This window comes from Mastigoproctus giganteus, chromosome 9, assembly GCF_048544385.1.
Source record: "Mastigoproctus giganteus isolate SK-2022 chromosome 9, ASM4854438v1, whole genome shotgun sequence".
Taxonomy (NCBI): Eukaryota; Metazoa; Arthropoda; class Arachnida; order Uropygi; family Thelyphonidae; genus Mastigoproctus; species Mastigoproctus giganteus.
This window is the reverse complement of record NC_143583.1, coordinates 155,459,289-155,480,392: the sequence shown is the minus strand read 5'-3', so window position 1 is coordinate 155,480,392 and position 21,104 is coordinate 155,459,289. Positions and strand designations below refer to the sequence as shown.

The window sequence follows — 21,104 nt, the reverse complement described above, 5'->3', positions numbered from 1 at the left end:
CACACTGCACGGATATCAGGAATACAGGACTTCAATATGGAAAGTAAAATGTGAACAGAAAGGAAGACAAGCTGGGGGGGGGGGGGAGTAGGAGTTATACACTTAGTTAAGAAGCACATAGAATATAAGGCAGTGCACCTAGTTGACAAAGGTAGCCAGTGCAATGTCGAGTCAGTTTGGGGACTGTGATGAATATAACAAACTGTGTGGTAACACACTCAGTGTAGTAGACATGAAAAAGACTTGAGGTAATTATGCAGTCAAGCATGAAGTTCTCTAATCAGTGCAGATAGGCTCTTAAGACAGATCATGGGTCTTTGTCAAAGATATACAGAAATTTTGCTGACATGGGGGGAAATTTTGCTGACATGTTTAGGAGGTGATTATCCCATTATATAATGCAATGTTAAGGGCTGTAGTGGAGGGTATACGCCATATACCCTCTGGATTTTTTTTAGGTGAATAGCATATACCTTCTAGTTTTTGAAATAATTGAAAAAACAAATATTATTAAAATATTTACTGAAAATTAAAATATAAATTTATTAGAATTTGATTCTTAGCTGTTGTTGTTTTGATTTGGTTTTTAGGAGCATTAGCAACTAAGGCCATATTGCTCCGGGAATATGCGGTGATCATTCCTTGACCTTTTCGCAGCCTCCATATTTGGTTGTGACGGGCTCGAACCCCGGTCTAATCGAGAAGCGTGTGCTACGCACTGCTGCTCCTTCCCACCTGTCTACGGAGGCGCCTTGATTCTTAGCAATACTTAGTTTCATTATTTTTAATATATATGCCATATATATAAGTAAATATGCCACACACACACACACACACACACACACTGTATATCCTCTGGAATTTAATTAATAAGCACAGTATATTTTCTCTGCATACATAACATTCACAGAGTATACATTCTGCTAATTTTACAACTACAGCACTGCGTGGGACACACTGCAAGACAACTGCCTCCATAACATTCACAAACTTCGTGCACATGCTTCATTGTCTAATACATGACCTTGCCTGGCATCATTTGATGTTCTATTGTAACGTTTTTTGTATATTAATAAGGGAGCCATCGTCCAAATATAGTTTGTATATTTGTAAATAGTTTAGTATTTTGTAAATATTTTAAATATTTATATAATTTATAAATATTTTAGTCCTGTTCTTTTGGATGCAACAATATTCCTCATGCATAAAGGAACCCAAAGCAAAAGGCCTTTTCCTAAGTGACTAATATAAACACAGGTAAATGATTATGTAGTGATATTTATTCGACCTTGAGAATGCCATGTGGTTGGGGTAGCCAAGAGGAGAAGAAGGATGGGGATCACATGGTACAAGTGGGCACGGGGCAATTACATCACTACAAATGCACAAGTAAATAATTACATACATAATTTCCTGATTAGATATCGATCAGTGCATTTCGACAGTGTGTCTTTTACGTAGAAAAGATTTGACTTACTCTGTCGGCGCCTCCGTAGCCAGAGGGGAAAGAGCAGCAGTGAGTAACACACACTTCTTGATTAGACCAGGGTTCGAGCCTATCACCACCAAATACGGAGGATGAGGAAAGGTCAGGGAATGACCACCGCATATTCCCGGAGCAATATGGCCTTAGTTGCTAATGCTCCTAAAAACCAAATAACAACATAACAACAACTTACTCTGTCATACCTCTACATTTTACGTCGAAAAGCATGTGCAGAGGCTAGTGAGTAAAGAGAGCAGGGGATGCAGTCCCCTACTTATTATTTATTTATTTTTTTTTTCAATTTACATTAAGTGTAATATTCAAGCCTGTTGATGATACAAAGGCAGTAGGTAATCATGGTATGCTATTTCAACAAGGCTTACATAAATTATTAATGGGCTGAGAAATGCCATCTGATGTTTTGTGCTGGAAAATGAAAGGTCTTGTATCGAGATAGCAGTAATCCTAGAATAACATACCACTTAAGCACCATGAAGTTCAAGGTAGTTTTGTTTGTTATTTGGATTTTTAGGAGCATTAGCAACTAAGACCATATTGCTCCGGCATATGCGGTGGTCATTCCCTGACCTTTCCGCATCCTCCGTATTTGGTGGTGACGGGCTCGAACCCCGGTCTCATCAAGAAGCGTATACTACGCACTGCTGCTCCTTCCCACCTGGCTATGGAGGCGCCAGTTCAAGGTAGTAGATAATAAAGAGGGCTCAGGAGTAATCTGTACAATTTGATGTGAAATTTTCTGAACAGTGTACACAGGTTGTATAACAACTCATAGGGTTCTGTTAATGATATATAGGAACTTTGCCACTAGAGGTAAAGAGGTGATTATTCCATTACATAAACATAAAGTAATGGTTAGGCCACATTGTGAATACAGCTCAGAGACCCTACTTTAGGAAAGATATGGACCAGTTGGAGAGGATACACAGAAGAGCAATGTATGATTGGTAAAGGTTAAACTGTTGTGGTATCACAATGGCATCAAAAGAGACTGATTTTGTAGGCTATATAGTTTGAAAACCAGGTATATCAGTAGGGAGATAACTGGTTTCCAAAGGGGTATCCATGGGGTGACTTGTTTGTGGTATTTTAAGGCCTTGAAAGGTTTGAGTAAAATAAATGTTGAGAGAATTTTTACACTTAGTCATGTGACATACACAACAGTAGGCATAGTATTCAAATTGAGAGATAATTGCAGACCTGATGTCTGAAAATTTTCCTTTAGCCAAAAAGTGATTGACTGGTGGAATAAACTTTCAACTACTCTTGAAGAGTAAGTGAGAGTTTATTTCAACTGCTTGCTTCTCAGAAGAAGCAAGCAATTGGAATGCTTGCTGATTCTCAGGCTGTACAGAAATTAAAAATATAACAAGATATGAAGTTTTTATGAGCAATGCAGACAGGCTGCTATAGCAGCTCATGGGGCCTTGTCAATGATGTACATCAATTTTGCTAGCAGGGATAAGGAGGTGATTATCCCTATGTATAAGGTTATGGTCGGGCCAAACCTTGAGTACTGCATACAGGTCTGAAGCCTCATTCTAGGAAGGATGTAGAGCTGCTGGAACAAGTACAGAGAAGGGCATGAGATTATTGAAGGGGACAAAGGGTTGCTCTTACAATAAAGGCTTAAGTTCTGCAAATTTCAGCCTTTGGAGACTAGGCATCTGAGAGGTGATCTGACTGGTGTATAAGGTCTTGAATGGTTTGAGCAAACTCAATGTATAAATATAGTGCTAGCGCAACAGAAATACATAGCTATATCTGAATAAATCAGATATATTAGTAAAACGGCATAATTTTAAGTTATATCTCATATTGTGAATACCTTCACAATGAGTTGCCATGATATTGCACTACTTCGAATAAGTAACGCTTCACCTAAGGAGAAGACTAATGTTACTTATTCTCAGATGGATACCACCACCCAGACGGCACCGTTTCAGGGCTATTTTGTATGTGTGGGATAATAACTCAACTATCCACTCATTGTCCCTATTAGACTTAGAAAAGCAAAAAGGTAGATGGAAAGTAATAATAGGAGTGGAAGAAGAAAAGAAACAGTATAGAAGAATGAAAGCGACAGTAACTCCTTCAACTCACACCACTCAAAAACTCAAACTCCTCAAATAGGCAACGCTTCCCCAGTGGAGAAGGCTGTTGTTACCTATTCTTGGAAACTCTGGACGTCATCAGGCTTCCCCTGGTGCCGTTTCAGGGCTATTTGGCCCTTCTTTGGTGGGTGGGTGCCCGAGTGATGCAACGATGGCAAAACAGTTATGAAGTATAACTCCACAATATGAGAGATGCCTGATGGTGTATCATGTATTTAGACTCTAAAGCATTTAGGGCATAAGCCTCAAGCTATGGGAGAGTCAGGACTATGTATAAATATAGTGCAAGCGCATCAGAAATACATAGCGCTGACTCTCCCATAGCTTGAGGCTTATGCCCTAAATGCTTTAGAGTCTAAATACATGATACACCATCAGGCATCTCTTATATTGTGGAGTTATACTTCATAACTGTTTTGCCATCGTTGCATCACTCGGGTACCTACCCACCCACCGAAGAAGGGCCAAATAGCCCTGAAACGGCACCAGGGAGAGCCTGATTATGTCCGGAGTTTCCAAGAATAGGTAACAACAGTTCTCCACTGGGGAAGTGTTGCCTATTCAAGGAGTTTATGAGTTTTTGAGTGGCGTGAGTTGAAGGAGTTACTGTCCCTTTCATTCTTCTTTTTTTTTTTTTTTTTTGGTAGTTATTGGCGCATCGGCTTCTGTGGCCATAATGCACCTCCCAAGGTTTTTGTAGTACTTTGATCCAAGCCCGAGGCGGGATTCAAACCCGCGACCTTTGGGTTGCCAGGCAGGCGCTTTACCCACCCGGCTAGCCCGGTCGGCTTTTCATTCTTCTATTACTTTCCCTATTACTATTACTACTATTACTTTCCCTCTACCTTTTTGCTTTTCTAAGTCTAATAGGGACAACTGGATAGTCGAGTTATTATCCCGCACATATATAAAATAGCCCTGAAAAGGTGCCATCTGGGTTGTGGTATCCATTTGACAATAAATAACATTAGTCTTCTCCTTAGGTGAAGCATTACTTATTCGAAGTAATGCAATATCATGACAACTCGTTGTGAAGGTATTCACAATATGAGATATAACTTAAAACGATGCCGTTTTACTAATATTCTGATTTATTCAGATATAGCTATATATTTCTGATGCACTTGCACTATATTTATACATAGTCCTGACTCTCCCATTGCTTGAGGCTTATGCCCTAAATGCTTTAGAGAGCAAACTCAATGCTGATGGGATTCTTCCTCTTGCCCAGTATAATCGTCTGAGGGGACATAAATTCAAATTGAGGAAAGACAGTTGTACAATAGATGTGTGGAAATTTACCTTTAGCCAGCAAGTGGTTGATTGCTGAAACAAACTTCCATCTGTTGTTGTGGAAGTTGATGGATTAAATAAATTCAAGGAAGAACTGGGCAAACTTTTATTAATGCTAATTCTAATTCTGCCTCTATTAATGCTAATTCTAATAATAATATCTAAAACAGGAAAGTATTTACCTTAAAAAAATTATATTATGTTTGGAGGTGGGGTGGGAATAAAGAGCAGTTGACAATCCACCATAAATCATACACAACTCATAAATAACAGAGGCATAAATCATTAACAACGCATGAACCTTAACCATGTTAAAAAGTACTTTTGAGAGAGCCACTGCTTCTCAGGAATGTGTGAGTACATGATAAGATGTGGAGAGGGAGAAATGGGTTTATCATTGTTACAACACAGACAAAAACTGGTTATTTAAACCTATACACCAGATAATGTGGTAAGAAACAGAACACGACACAGATCTTGAATTCTACTGTAGTAGAATTTGGGTGGGGGGGGGATGATTAGCTATAGGATATCTGTCACAGCACTGGTTATTACTAGAGGTTTAAAGATGCAAACTGGACCATAAAGTGTTTAAGGGAAACTTTGAAACGGTGCCGTCTAGGTGGTGGTATCCGCCAAGAATAAATAACAATTGTCTTCTCGACTGGTGAAGTGTTATTTATTCGAGGTAGTACAATACCATGGCAACTCGTTATAAAGGCATTCACAATATGAAATAACCAAAACGATGCCAATGTAATTAATTAATTTAATTAATTAATTCAACTACTTTGGTTGATAGCTATGTTAAAATGATGCATTTGCACTAACCTACATGAGATGCCAACTAGATCAGAGAACTGAATTCATGTCTGGAAAGCACACATTTACAATCTACAGTAGCTGGCGATTCAGAAGATTGCAAATATAAACCAAGGAATGAAAATATAAACAAGGTTTTATCTTAGTAGGGTACTGAACAGCTTTAATCCACAAATAAATTACATTTATGTCTATCAATAGGTTTATCTCATTTTAGTTATTTATTTATTCACCTTAGTAACATTTAAAATGCCCTTCCTACAATTTACAATAGAGGGATTTTTTTTTTAATGGCAGATGCGCATAAGCTTCACTTCCTTGTATTGTTTCTATTATGTTAATACTATATGAAATTCTGTAAAAATCGTTAAAAACTATTTTAGCTAGAAGGCATAGAGTTTTTGGTAAAATCACAAACCAAACACACCATTAATCAATTTCACAAAATAAAACTGCTTATAACAAAACAACTACATATTAATGATTTTTCATTGTATTTTTAATCATCATGATCACCTGTTTAACAATTAAAATGCCCTTCCAATAATATATTTACAGTACATGGCCTTTCTTTTTAATGGCAGATGCACATTGGCTTCATTTCTTTGCAATGTTCTGCCATGAAAAAAATTCTTTAAAAACTATTTGAATTAAACAGCATACTGTTTATATGTAAAATCAAACCAAACATCACTACTCAATTTCATCTACATAAAACTGCCTACAACAAAATGACTACATACCAGTGCTTTTTCATTTCGTTCTTGATCACCAGGACTTCCATTCTCAGATCCTCTAAATCCTTTATCCTCTTGATCAAGACTTTCCTGTAAAAAGTACCAAATATTTAAGTGATAAAACAAAATTCTCTGTTTAAGCTGATAAACATTATCTATAGAGAAAGGACGAATGAATGAGAGAGATTTTTATTAAATTTCATATACTTTATCAACTCCAGGAACTCACATTTGGTGAGCTTGGCACACCCAAAGTCCTGAGCTGGATATCATCATTCTTCTATTTCTCGGCGATTCCCTTCTACTTCTGGCTCTTGTTCTCTCTGTCTCTCTCTCTCTCTCTCTCTCTCTCTCTCTCTCTCTCTCTCTCTCAGAGTAATTCAGACATTTTTTTTGGTTGGTGCAGCATAAGCCTCAGGCTTCCTTCCACCATATGGCTGCTAATAATAATAATAATAATGAAGTGGAGCATCAAAATGAATAGATACATCATGCAAACATACTACAAAGTAGTAGTAGTAGTAGTAGTGGCGTGTGATGCAAAAAAGCACGTGCATGAGCTTATGCAGCATCAGCCAAAAAAAAAAAAAAAAAAATCACACCATTCCCTCCAAATGCCTGTCCAGTTCCTCCTTAAATTTATTCAACCTATCAACTTCCACAACGACAGATGGAAGCTTGTTCCAGCAATTAACCACCCGATGGCTAAAGGCAAATTTCCGCACATCTATTCTTCATCTGTCTTTTCTTAATTTGAATTTATGTCCCCTTAGGTTCGTAATCTGAACAAGTGGAAGGATCCCATCAGAATTCAGCGTGCTCAACCCATTCAAGGCCTTATACACCTCAATCAGATCACCGCGCAGGTGCCTAGTCTCCAGCCACTGCAATTTGCAGAACTTAAGCCTCTCTTGGTAAGAGGATCCCTTCATTCCCCTCACCAATCTTGTTGCCCTTCTCTGTATACGTTCAAGTAAATCTACATCCTTCCTAAAATGAGGCCTCCAGACCTGTACGCAGTACTCAAGTCGTGGCATGACCATTGCCTTATACAGAGGAATAATCACCTCATTTTCCCTGCTAGCAAAATTCCTATATATCATTGACAAAACCCTATGACCTGCCCTGGCAGCCTATCTGCATTGCTCAAAAAAACTTCATATCTCACTGCACAATCACTCCAAGGTCTTTCTCATTTTCTACCACCTTAAGTGTAGTACTACACATTGGTAAGTTTCTCTGGGGTTACTTCTACCCATATGCAGTACTTTGCATTTGTCAAGGTTAAACTTCAGTTGCCACTTCAGTAGCAGTAGCACACTGCCATTACTGTCATTAACAACCCTGCCAAGCTTTGTATCATCTGCAAACTTCGACATTAAGCCTGATATACCTTCATCAATATCATTGATAAATATACAAAACAACAGTGGACCCAACACCGAACCCTGTGGGACTCCACTAATAACATTAGTCCAAGAACAGCAGCACCCATTGATTACCACCCTGTCTTCTCCCACTTAACCATCCTTTTATCCATTGTAGCAACTTACCCTTAATACCATTCTGGTCCAATTTGTACAATAGTCTTCCATGTGCAACAGTATCAAAAACTTTCCTAAAATCCAAGTATTTGATATCAAAATTTTTTGCATCCAGTCCTTTGTAACCACATCTTAGTATCCAATCAAATTTGTCAGACAAGACTTTCCCTTAACAAACCCATGCTGTGTCTGAATTATTGCTGCAGTCTTGTCTAGATGTATCTTCAATGTATCTTTAACCAGTGACTCCATTATTTTACCCGGAACAGAAGTTAAACTAACTGGTCTGTAATTACTAGTGTCACCCTTCGCTCGCCCTTTATGAATTGGGGATACATTTGCACATCTCCAGTCCGTGGGAACTTCCCCTGAGTCCAAGGATGCTCTCATAATTATGGCTAAGGGTTTGCTTAGTTGCTTTGCCGCCTCCTTTAATATAACTGGATAGATCCCATCCACCCCAGGTGCTTTTCTTATGTTTAACTTCAACAATTTCTCCTCCACTTTGCTCTCAGTTATTACAAAATCATTAAGTATCCTGCTACAATTTGATAACCTTCTGCCATTTTCAAACCTTAATAATTCCTCATGTGTGAATGTAGATGCAAAATACTCATTCAGTTTGTTTGCTATCTGAGCAGAATCATCAACATATTAACCATTGATGTCAAGTGGACCAATCAGATTCATCCCCTTCCTTTTAGAGTTTATATAAGTAAAGAAATCCTTGTTGTTTTTCTTAGCATCTTTTGCCAAGGATTTCTCGTAATCTGCCTTCGCCTGCCTAACCTCCTTTGTGACCTGATTAAAGACTAGCTTATATCTGCCATAGGCTTCTGAGTTGCTTGATAATTTATATGCATCCCATGCATTTTTCTTCTCTGTTACGAGTCTCATTAATTCATTTGATAACCATTTAGGCCTAAACCTTGAACAATATTTTTTAATAGGTATGAAACTTTTAATAGCATCCACGATTAACGAATCTGGAGACCGATATGACAACTTACAGGGCGAGACTACATACCAAGTGGCTAGAACAATTCCCGGATATTCAGGTCACCGAACAGCGAATAGCGGGCCAGAGAAGGACCATCGTCAGGGACAGCTTGACAGCTCCTGCAATCTTGGAAAAAATCAAGCAGGACATGAGCGATCAACTAAAAGGATAAAGAATATGGAACCAGACGAGGCAGAACATACCACTACCAAACCAGAGGAAGAGCAAGAAGAAATACAACCCACAGCAGTTGAAGTGGCAACAGACAAGGTCATGATATCCAGAATAGAGGACGAGTGGAAGAAGGCCTTAACAGAATTCGAAGGAATGGACCCCAGAAAGATTCACGTGACACCGAAGCAGAGGCCGAATAGAACCTTGTGGAGAGTCACAGACCACATGAATCGGCACATAATACCGCATTACCTCGACAGCAATGATGCAACACTGGAGGCCATCCACACAGCCATGTATTGTGCTGCGGTAGCAGCCACGGGGATTAATGAAAGAGAAGCGAGAGACCAGCAGCAGAAGAACAGAAAACAGAAGGAACCACCAGCTTGGGAAAGAAGATTTCCACAGAAGATAGAAGAATTTAGAGTCAAGATAGGCCAATTGATCCAATACCAATGGGGCAATAGGAGTAAGGAATTATTTGAAAAAGTGAAGAGCATCCTCAAGAGAAACAGCATCCACAGAAAACATAAGACAAAAAATCAGATTATAGGAGAGTACTTGAACACATTGAAGCAGAACCTCCATGCACTCAGTAAGACACTACGCCGATACAAAGAGAGCTCCCAGAGAAAAATAACTGAATCTTCAACGAGGACCAAAGAGGCTTCTACAGGAATCTCAGAGAAGACAAGAAAGAAGGGAACGGACCACCTGAGAAGACAGCGATTGAGGAGTTCTGGGGGAAACATATGGAACAGGGAAGTAAGACATATCACCCGAGCCACCTGGATAGAACTAGAATGCAAGAAAACAAAGGACATACAAGAAATGAGTGGGTGGGGGATTCGGGAAGAAGTAAAAGAACACTCACAACTGGCAAACTCCAGGAATAGATAACGTCCACGACTACTGGTACAAGAATCTCACTTGCACACGCAAGCACCTGGCAGAGCAGTTCACCCGAATGATAAGGCACCCAGAGACAATCCCGAAGTTTTTCACTCAAGCAATCAAACTGAAGCCTAAAGATGAAGATACAAGAAACCCAGAGAAATATAAGCCAATCAGCTGCCTCCCAACAAGGTACAAGATCCTAACCAGCTGAATAACCAGGAAGATATCAGCCCACTTAGAGAGCCAGAAAATAATGGCCGAACAGCAGAAAGGATGAAGGAGCAATTAACCATAGATGATGCGGTTATGGAGCAAGCCTACAAGAAGTGCCGCAACACGTACACAGCCTACATCAATTAATGCAAGGCCTTCGATTCCATGCCTCAGAGCTGGCTAATAGAGGCGCTGATCATCTACAAAGTCAATCCATAGTGGCAAACTTCCTAGGAAAAACAATGGCGAAATGGAGTACCACCATTAGGGTCGGAAACATCATAACCAGACCAATCCCCATCAGGAGAGGAATCGTTCAGAGAGGTGCCCTGAGCCCATTGTGGTTCTGTCTAGCACCACTTAACCCACTATCTGCCATGCTCAACAGTAGCAAGTATGGATATAACCTCAAAGGAAGGAAGGAAGAACCTATACATCCTCACCCACCTGATGCACGTGGATGACATCAAGCTCTACGCGGGAACCGAGAAGCACCTTCAGCAACTACTCCAGCCAGCCAGATCACCAAATAATTCAGCAATGATATTAGGATGGAATTTGGTCTAGACAACTGCAAGACCCAAGGACTGCATCAGGGAAAATTAGTCAACCAAAACTACCAACTGAAAGTGGTAAAGAGATCGAAGCCATGGCAGAGGGAGAAGCCTACAAATACTGGAGGATGATGCAGGCTCAGCAGTTACAGCACAAGGAAATTAAGGCCTGCCTGACCGAAAAATATCAGCAGAGACTCAGAAGCCTGCTGAAAGCAAAGCTGAATGGAGGGAACACAGTTAAAGCCATAAACACCTATGCAGTCCCAGTGCTATTGTACTCCTTCGGGGTCACAGATTGGATTAACACCGACCGAGCTGGAGGATATCATGAGAAAGACAAGGACAATGATAACCAAGAGCCGCCAACACCACCTGAAATCTGCCATGGAGAGACTGACAACTGCCCACAAAGAAGGAGGAAGGGGCCTGATAGACCTCATTGAGCAACAGAAGACAGCGATAGTTAAGCTGAAGGATTACTTCCAGAAACACACAGCAGCACTCCAGCAGGCCATAGACAGACAAGCAGTATACCCCACTCAACCTAAGCGAGGAGTCATCCCCCAATCAGGAGGGCCAAACGAAGCTAGAAAGGTGGGCAGAGAAGACACTCCATGGTAGACACTACAATGAGATCCATCAAGATCACATAGATAAAATTGCTTCCGATGCATGGCTTATGAGCAGGACCCTCTTCCCCGAGACTGAAGGATTCATGCTCGCCATCCAAGACCAGGTAATCAACACCACGAACTATAGAAAATACATCGCCGAGGAGACTAGAGTGTTCAATGACACTTGTCAACGATGCCACCTAGCCTCAGAAACGATCCAACACATCACTGCGGGATGCAAGGTGATCACCCAGACTGAGTACACTCACTGACAAGACCAGGTAGCCAGGATAATACATCAGAAGCTAGCAAGGAAATACCAGTTGATCGAAGAAAATGTACTGTACTACAAGTACAAACTCCAGGCAGTACTAGAGACCCCAAACCAGAAGCTGTACTGGGACCGCACTATAATAACAGATAGGACAATCCACACAACAGACCGGACATAACCCTTGTAGACAAGAAGGAAAAGGCTACCTATCTGATTGACATAGCAGTACTCAACACTGGCAACCCATCCCAGCAGTACCCAACGCTGGCAGAAAACCCCTGGGGAAAAAAATCAGGAAGTACACGAACTTAAGACAGGAGATCAAAGAGATGTGGCATATGCAACAAGTAATGACCAAGTAATGACCAACCCAATCATCGTGTCAACCACAGGTATGGTGCCAAAGACCCTACATAACAGCCTAGCAGTAATAGGTCTCCCAGCGAACACCTACAAGAAACTCCAGAAAGTCACAACCTGAACACCTGTAGGATAGTCAGAGAGTTCCTCAACCAACAGTAACACCAGACATAACAACATCCACCCTGTGTACTTGGTAGCAATACCCGTCACGAGGCGGAACCCCCAATCAGGGAGAAATAATATAAAAGCAATAATAATAACTCTATGCTGATTTTTAATAAGGAGATGGAGAGATTAAACAAGACTGTCAGCTGATACAGATATTAGTTGGTGATTCTGCTACTGTTGTCATTCAAATGTTTCTGAATTTCTACGTTGTGACAAGTATAATAAAATTTGCTGTGTTCCTTCCTTGTTTTACTTTTTTTTTGAATATTCTAATCATGGACTTGCTCAGGTCGCCTGAACTTTTAAAATAAAGACAAGATTGTAACTTTATAAGGTGAGTGGTTAACTTAAATAATACTCAGCATATCATACCTCAAGCTGAGAATAAGCTAATTCTCAGCTTGAGGTAAGGATATCACCAGCGACTCACTTTTTCCATTCCCAGTTTCAAGCAGATGAATTCACTAATAAGTAATTTGCATCGGTCTTTATTGACGAAAGACCCTTCACGCTGAGAAGAGGTCGTGCAAATGAAGCTGAGCCACACTAAATTAGTGATTTCAGAATTACAGATGATTAATTATTAGAAAAAATTCAGCATAAAGGCAAGTACGGCTCCTGGACTTGATGGCATATACCTGGTAGAGGGAGTCCGCCAGTGAGTATATTGAACCACTGAGGTTAATTATAAAGGCATCTTTGGACTCTGGGGAGATTCCTTTAGATTGGAAAAGTGCCAACGTTTTACCCCAGGGGCTCACATCTGGTGAGTATGGGCTTGGAAAACACAGGGTCCTGAGCTAGATATCATCATTCTTCTCTTTTTTGCTTTGTTGGTGATTCCCTTCTATTTCTGATTTTCTCTCTTTCTCTCTCTCTCTCAGGGTAACACGGAAATTTGGCTGGTGGAGCATAAGCCTCAGGCTTCCTTGCATATGGCTAATAATAATAGTATCACCAATACATAAAGGTGATTCTAAGGGCTATACTAGACAAGCACGTGAAGAGCTAGTGTAAGCTGGCATCGTGAATGCATCTAAAACAGCAAATTACACATGGCGCTTCTAACATCAGATCATTTCAAACTAGATGGAGCACTGTTAACATTTCATTGGATATCACCAGCGACTCACTTTTTCTATTCCCAGTTTCAAGATGGATGTTGTTCAAGTTGGATGTACTGCATATTTATGTAGTGTCGATTGAGAGTAGAAAGAAAAAATGACAATCATGGATTCGTCCTGCAAATTCAAATAGATTTAAAAAAAAAAAAAGTTTTATATTATGTTCGAAACACACAGGAAGTCTCCTGAAAATTTTTATTTTTTATTTTACAGAATGTCAATACAGAGATTTGATGAAATTCTAATGTTAATTAGTGAACAAAATGCAAAATTTAATACCGTGATGCAGAAATCAATACTAATGTTTGCATCTATGCTTTATGTGCTGTACCGACAGGCCAATTCCCACTAATTGAAATTTTTCTGAAATGTTTTTTTCTTTGTTTGTAAAATTATTTTATTTTTACCTGTTATTCTCTATTCAGAGATTACGGTATTTGTAAGACTCTGTCTTACAGAATTACTTTTGGTAACATAAAGGGTAACTTCCTGTTTGATTTTACCACACGGGACTTCTCAGAATGAAACACCAATGTTCCTGTCTTTCCACCACTTGACATTATTTCTAGAAGGAATATTGACGAGTACTTTCCATGCAATAAAGGATTGTTTAATTTCACGAATGTTCATGAAGTGGCACCAGTTTTCAAAGTTCATAACGCAGCTATCAATAGAAATATTTTCTTTAAATTACGTTAGAAGATCGAATACACATCTCTAAAAGGTGCTGTACCGATACTGATCCCTAAAAACAATTGCAATAAAGCAGACTTTTTTTTTCTTTTTTTTTTTAACAAATGCTCATTGCTGTGTTATCAGTTTACACCAGTTTTTCCAGTTTCCATGTGGCTTCCAATAGATGAATTCCCTTGATTTTGTGTTAGTAGATGCAATACACATTGAAAAAAGGAAGTACGATCTTTTCATTTTTCAAAAACAATCCGTTGCAATTCTTTTGGTCATGTTTTTTATGCCAAGAAACAGTTGCGTGCATTATTGTTTTATTATTATTTTTATATGTGTTTTTTTTTAACCTTTTTAATACTCGGGCAATGACTCTGTACTTTGCGGCTTACTGCATGCTTTCATTGCTTACTTCCTTTGCTTACTTCCATTGCTAAGTTTTGCTCAGCAATGGAAGTAAGTATATTACAAAATAAGTTATTACTTTGCTCTCAGTTATTACAAAATCATTTAGTGCACTGCCAGAGTTTAATACACCTCTGGCATTCCCCCCATTGAATAACTCCTCATGGGTAAATGTAGATGCAAAATACTCATTCAGTTTGCTAGTTGCCTGAGCAGGATCATCAACAATTGAACCAATCGATATCAAGTGAAACAATCTGATTCATCCCCCCTTCCTTTTAGAGTTTACATAAGTAAAGAACTCTTTGCTGTTGTTCTTTCAATCCTTTACGAAAGATTTCTGTTAATCTGCCTTTGCCTGCCTAAAGTCTTTTGTGACTTGATTACAGATAAGCAGGTCTGTAATTTGTGTCTCCTGTCAATTTATATGTATCCCATGCAATTTTCTTCTCTGCCACATGTCTCATTAGTTTGTCTGACATCCATTTAGGCCTAAAGCTTGAACAATATTTCTTAGTAGGTATGAAAAGCCTAGTAGCTTCCAAGATTATTTCTTTGAATGCTTTCCATTTAGAATTTGCTGTTGGCAACATCATCAGTTGGTCCCACTGTATAGAATTTAAATACTGTCTCAGACCATCGTAGTTGCCTTTACAAAAGCAAAAACCCTTCCCTTTACCCCTGATGGTAGTTACCTCTTTGAGTAAATCCCACATGAGCACACTATGATCACTCTCACCTTGTGTATCCTTTATCTGCAGATTCTTAATGCATGAAGAATCACTACTGATAATCAGATCAAGAGTATTACTCCCTCTTGTTGCCTCCCGAACGTGCTGCTTTAGAAAACAATCATCCAAAAAATCCACAAAAGCCTTGATAGTGTCTGAGCGACCAATCCACAAGTTCCAGTCAATATCTGGGAAATTAAAATCCCCCATTATAAGATAATCTGATTTACTGGCCCACCCTATTTTTCTGCACAATTGCTCATTACAGTCATCAGATTCATTAGGCCTATAACACACTCCAACTATCAATTTTGCTTTCCCAGTGTTTATATCACACCAAACTGACTCAACACTGCACTGTCCACCCATATCAAGTGGCTGCACTTGCTTAGATTTTATGTGTTTCTTAACTAATAGCATAACCCCCCCCCCTCCCTTCCTATCCAGTCTATCCTTTCTGTACACATTTGTACTCCCCAAATTCCAATTCCACATTCCTTATATCTGTGTGACACAACATCTCTGATATCCAATGATATCTGCCTTTGATGTTTTGACCAGCACTTCAGATTCATCAAATTTATTTACCAGACTCTTAGCATTGGCATACACACAAGTATACATGCACCTGTTCTTATTCTTAGCTACCCTAACACAGCCCATGTATTTACTTGTACCACGATGACTCCCAGCAGTCCCTGAAATCCCCTGCACCTTGATTTCCAGGCTGCTGCTCATTACAACAGACGCAGTGCAAGGATAACTTTCACCTCTGCCAGCGGCTACTGTTAATCTACTAGTCTTTGTAATCCCCAAGCTAGCAGTTTTCCGACCCACCTAACAATGCCTCGATAGCATCAGCAAATATTCTTGCACCCTTTCTATTTAATTTTATCCCATCCCTAGATGTAGTCTCTCCTGTTAACAAGCACATACCAGGCTGAAAAAATTCTACCCTATGAGCCTTGCACGATCTCTTCAGGGGCGAATTCATTGACAAGGCTCTTGTCATATACTCCCTCCTATTGTGTCTGGGCAGAATTGCAGACACTTTTAAATTCAACCCTAACCCCCAACTGCTTTCAACAATGACCCTGTACTTGTTAAGTAATCTGCTATTCTTCTAATCTTAATATCATTAGTGCCAATGGGTACAATATCACCTTTTGTGCCCTTAAAAGATATCTGCTCTACAACTTCATCAACTTTTGCCCCCTGGTAGACATACCCTGGTCTTGTTCCACCTATCCTTTTTTGCACAATATATTCCCCATCTCTCTGACAAGAGTCACTGAGAACAACTAGTTCCTGTGGGACCAGCGCATTCTGCCTTGGGGATTGCCCCCCAGTTGACTGATGTTCAAGTGCAAGCTCCAGTGTTGTGGGCAGCTGAGAGCTTGATGGGCCCTTCAATTTAAATCATTCGAGGGCATCTGCCCTGTTCTTCAAGCTCTCATAAATGCCCATACCAATGCTGAGTTTTTGCCTGATTTCCTCACACCCCTTATATCGAGCACACACACACACAAAGACATTTTCCTTGGCAATATCATGTCCCATTCCTGACAGCTCCACAAACATCAAACAAGCAGTACATTTTTCAAAAGGCTGTGATTAAGAGAACAACCACCCCCTCAATTCTCCCCTGAGCCACAGCACTCTCACTACCTTAAGCCCTTTGCTTTGCTGCTCTGAGGCATGATTTCGGTTCAATTTGAATACAATTAAAAATATAACACTAAACTTATATCCCAATGCAGTTATAACACTATATGCAGATAACCCTTGTATAGCACAGTAGTTTGGTTCATACAAAATCTCATGTAATGCGAAACTTTGTTATATGGGACTAAGAACCAGTACAAAAAGTGGGTTATGTTCCAAAAGCCAAAAAATACAGGCAACCCCCGTATAACATGGTATTTCTACAACACAGTTTTGCTCTAAGATGACTGATAAATTGCGGAAATCCTTGCACAACATGGTACTCATATAACACGGTTAGAAAATTTCGGTAAACCTTGCATAACAGGGTATTTTTCAGCTTTTGTGCAGGGGGAACCCTGCTATTATGTTAGATGAAATTTTTCAACATTTACACTCCTTTTGAATCCCCGTTGTTGACTAGCTAGTCAACAACGGGGATTCAAAAAAATTGAGAAATCACTGTATTTTATTTTGTTGGGCAATTCCCGTGTTTGGTTCTGTTTTATTGAACTTGTGGAAAAATCTAGATTTCAAAGCTTTATTACTATTAGATAGCACGCTAGGCCATCCAAAAGATTTAAGTCATCCAAACATTGAAGTTATGTTCCTAAGACCACAGTTGTACTAGTTTAATACAAGTTATTTCATTCAGCTATTACATCAAGGCATTATATCCACCTTTAAAACTCATTACATCAGAAAATCGTTACAATGGATTTTGGGAAAAATTGATTCCGAATCTATTGAAGTAACGGAGGCATGGAAACATTTCTCAATTGTGGACTGTATCAAAATCATAGCTTTATCGCTGAAAGAAGTAAAATCGTCAACATTAAATGTGTGTGGAAAAATGTATGGCCAGAGTCAGTTCATTCAAGAAATACGGTCAAACGGGCAGAAAACGGAATCAGTGTGATGGTCGAACTTGCTACGTCAGTAGGAGAGGAAGGTTTTGATGATATGACTAATGAAGCCCTCGTGAGTAGCACAGTTGATAGAATTGCCCTCCTCCCCATACTGGGTGGAAAAGACCTGAGTTTGACCCCTGTCGATGAAGGGAGGAAGTTTTATGGGTCTTTTTCACAAAGTGCCTTAGTTAGTCTGGCTCAGGCGAGGGTAGCATGGTTTTTTTCTCCCAGAATCTCGGGTTTTTCGTCCAGCAAAACAGAAAATCAACCACAGGACACGCAATTTATAGACAATATACACAGAGTAACATGGCCTTACTCAACTATGCTCCTAAAAAAAAAAAAAAAAAAAAGATATGATTACTGAAGACATTCAAGAATTACTGGTAGAAAAAGAGGCTGGCGAAAAGGATTTGCAGGAAATTGCATCAGAGGTAAAACCAAATAAATTCAGAGGATGATTGCGCAGGTGAAAATTCTAAACTTCCAAATTTTACACTAAAAAGCATACAGGAAGGCATAAAGTCAGCCGAGCAATTAGAATCTTATTTTTTGAATGCAGATTCTTGAATGAAAGGAGCCTAAAGCTCAAAAGGGAGCTTCAAAAGTGCTTAGTTCCATACCATGAAATTCTCAAAGATTTATCAAGCAAAAGCAAACAAACCCAGATTACTAATTTTTTAAAGAGATTAGAAGATACACGAGCTCTACAATGATGTATTTTTTAGCTTTTGGAACTGAATCCCTCCACCCCTTTGTACTTTTTCTTAGTCCCGTATGACAAGGTTTCGCACAAAATCACATTTTATAGGAACCTAACTACCATGTTATACGAGAATTACCTGTACACCATTTTTGTTTTTTGTAACTATTGGAAAGTTAATTTTTATAGTAGTAATAACTTAATATTTTAACTTTATTTTTATAATAGTAGTAACTTAAATAGTAATAACTGGACAAACGTCTTACCTTACAAACTGTGATACTTATATGTCAGATAATGTATGTTCATTTAATTTCCTTCCTCTTCATCGCTGCTAAGCACAATCTCTTCTGCAGCATCTAGATTTCATGTACCTTCTGCTCTCTTTAAAAGTCGCAAACTGCACTTTTCGAAGTCACAATTATTTTTTATGGTCTCAAACAAGCACAAGTTTAACAGCATAGAACCTAACCCAGGGATCTACCAACAAAATACAGTGGACCCATACTTTAAATGATACGTGAAAATTGGAAGAATATTTTCCAGTTAGCAAAATAAAAATAAATTTAGACTTACATACACAGCTTAATTAATACATACTGTAATATGTACATACTAATTGATATTTCTGTTCACTGACTTTTTTTTTTTTTTTTGGTTTTAAAATTTAAAACAGTAAAAATGATAAAGCAATTAATAACAAAGAACACGGCAAGCACAAGTTGCAACAAACATGATACATATGTGAGATATGGAGTAATGAGTTTCTGAACATTTATGTTTTTTATATGATGGAATATTTCATGGAAGGGGAAACACATTTCACCATAATAACGTAAAACCCCACAGAATTCCAGCTATTGGTACTTCACAAATGCAAGAAGATCGAGTATACTACCCATTTAAAATTGATTACACTAACAGAAAAGACCAATAAACTGGAAACTACAAATTGTTTTTATTGTTTTATGGTAGTGACTTCCATAAATGTGCTTTAGAAAAATATCATGAAGGCGATAATGACTAGCGAGTCAACTGCAGGGATTCACAAAAAGGAATGGAAACGTTGAAAATTACATCTAACATAATAGCAGGGTTTTTCCAGCACAAAACAAAGAAATACGGTGTTATGCTAGATTTCCCGCAATTCTCAAACCGTGTTAGAGCAAAACTGCGTTATATAAGTACCATGTTGTGCGACTGCTGCAATTTATCAATTGTGTTAGAGCGAAACTGTGTCGTAGAAGTACCGTGTTATACAGGGGTTGCCTGTATATATATATTTCAGTATAGAGCTTTATCTCCTACCGAGTTACATTATATGAATTTTGTATCTCCTATCAAGTTAAGTTATATGTATTAAATTAAACTTTATGTTTGTAAATTCTAAGTTGTTATATGTATTAAGTTAAAAAATTACGTTTGAAATATCCACACAAACTAAAAATATCAATAGAAAAGACAAGAAATTCTAATCAAAGGCAGCCCCAATGCCACTAGATCACCAACTAGATCATCAACAATCAGGATTGATTGTTGATGATCTAGTGGCTAACTACCAGGATAACCAAATTCAACTATCTAGGAGTTATAGTTGACAGATCAAATCTCCAACATCTTATCTTGCTAAAAGGATGAGGAAATACACAGGTATAATTTCTAGAATTACAAGATGTGACTGAGGTCTAAAACAAAGAACATTAACAATCATCTACAAGGCTGTTCTGCTACCTGCTATTGTGCAGGTGCCTGGTGCCATAGAGTAATCCTCAAAAGAAATAGAAGAAAATTTGGATACAATTCAAAGCACATCTTACTCGCCATCACCGGGGCATGCTGCACCATCAGCGAGAGGGATCTTATACACCATAGGAAAAACTCTGCCAATGGCAATCATGGACTATATTCTCAACCTCACCAACAACCAGAAACAGGAAAGGAAAAACAATGTATCCCAGTTGATGATCTAGTGGCTAACTAGAATGTCCAGTTCAGCTGCCATCTATGGAGGAGACTCCATAGATGGCAGCTGAACTGGACTGCCTTAACCAAAGGACGAGTCACCCACAGATGTTCGATAACCTATCCAAACCCACCATCTTGGTACACCCTGGCCTGCACTTCACCTATATATTAACCATCCATGACTTCTTCAAAGGCAAGTTGACCGAATCAGGAATTGATGATAACCCTCTCTGTGTTTGCAGAGAAGACAAAAATTGGGAGCATGTGCTATATGACAGCACCTTTACCATGCTCTTAGAAGCTGCATGCTCACCTATCTATGGTCTCTCCCTCATAGTGAGGTGCACCTCTTCCTTACTAACAAAGACACCTACAAATAGCTCTCCTATCGAAGAGGACCCTTGTTCTAAAGATCGGAACAAAGACCTTCACGCGCCACATAACTGCCGGTGTACCTCAAGGGGGGGGTCCTGTCTGGCATTCTCTTCTCAGCAATCATGGTGCCATTTGTGACCAATAAGTGCAATTGGATCACATATGCTGACGATGTCAAGCTCCTTACTAAAATATCGCCATCCAACTCGGCAGCCGAAATCACTCAGC

General features: G+C 39.1%; 1 protein-coding gene across 6 annotated transcripts in view; it reads right to left on the bottom strand.

Annotated features, from left to right (window-relative positions):
• The window catches only part of LOC150080831 (DNA (cytosine-5)-methyltransferase 3A-like), a 945,959-nt gene that overhangs the window by 635,120 nt on the left and 289,735 nt on the right, over positions 1 to 21,104 (bottom strand). For all 6 annotated transcript variants that reach the window (XR_016547435.1, XM_090382019.1, XM_090382022.1 and 3 more), the window contains one exon: positions 6,477 to 6,560. Coding sequence is in view for 5 of the 6 variants with exons in the window: in XM_090382019.1 (XP_090238145.1) it covers positions 6,477 to 6,560 (84 nt within the window). In the remaining variant the exon portion in view is untranslated. The remainder of the gene's footprint in view (positions 1 to 6,476; positions 6,561 to 21,104) is intronic.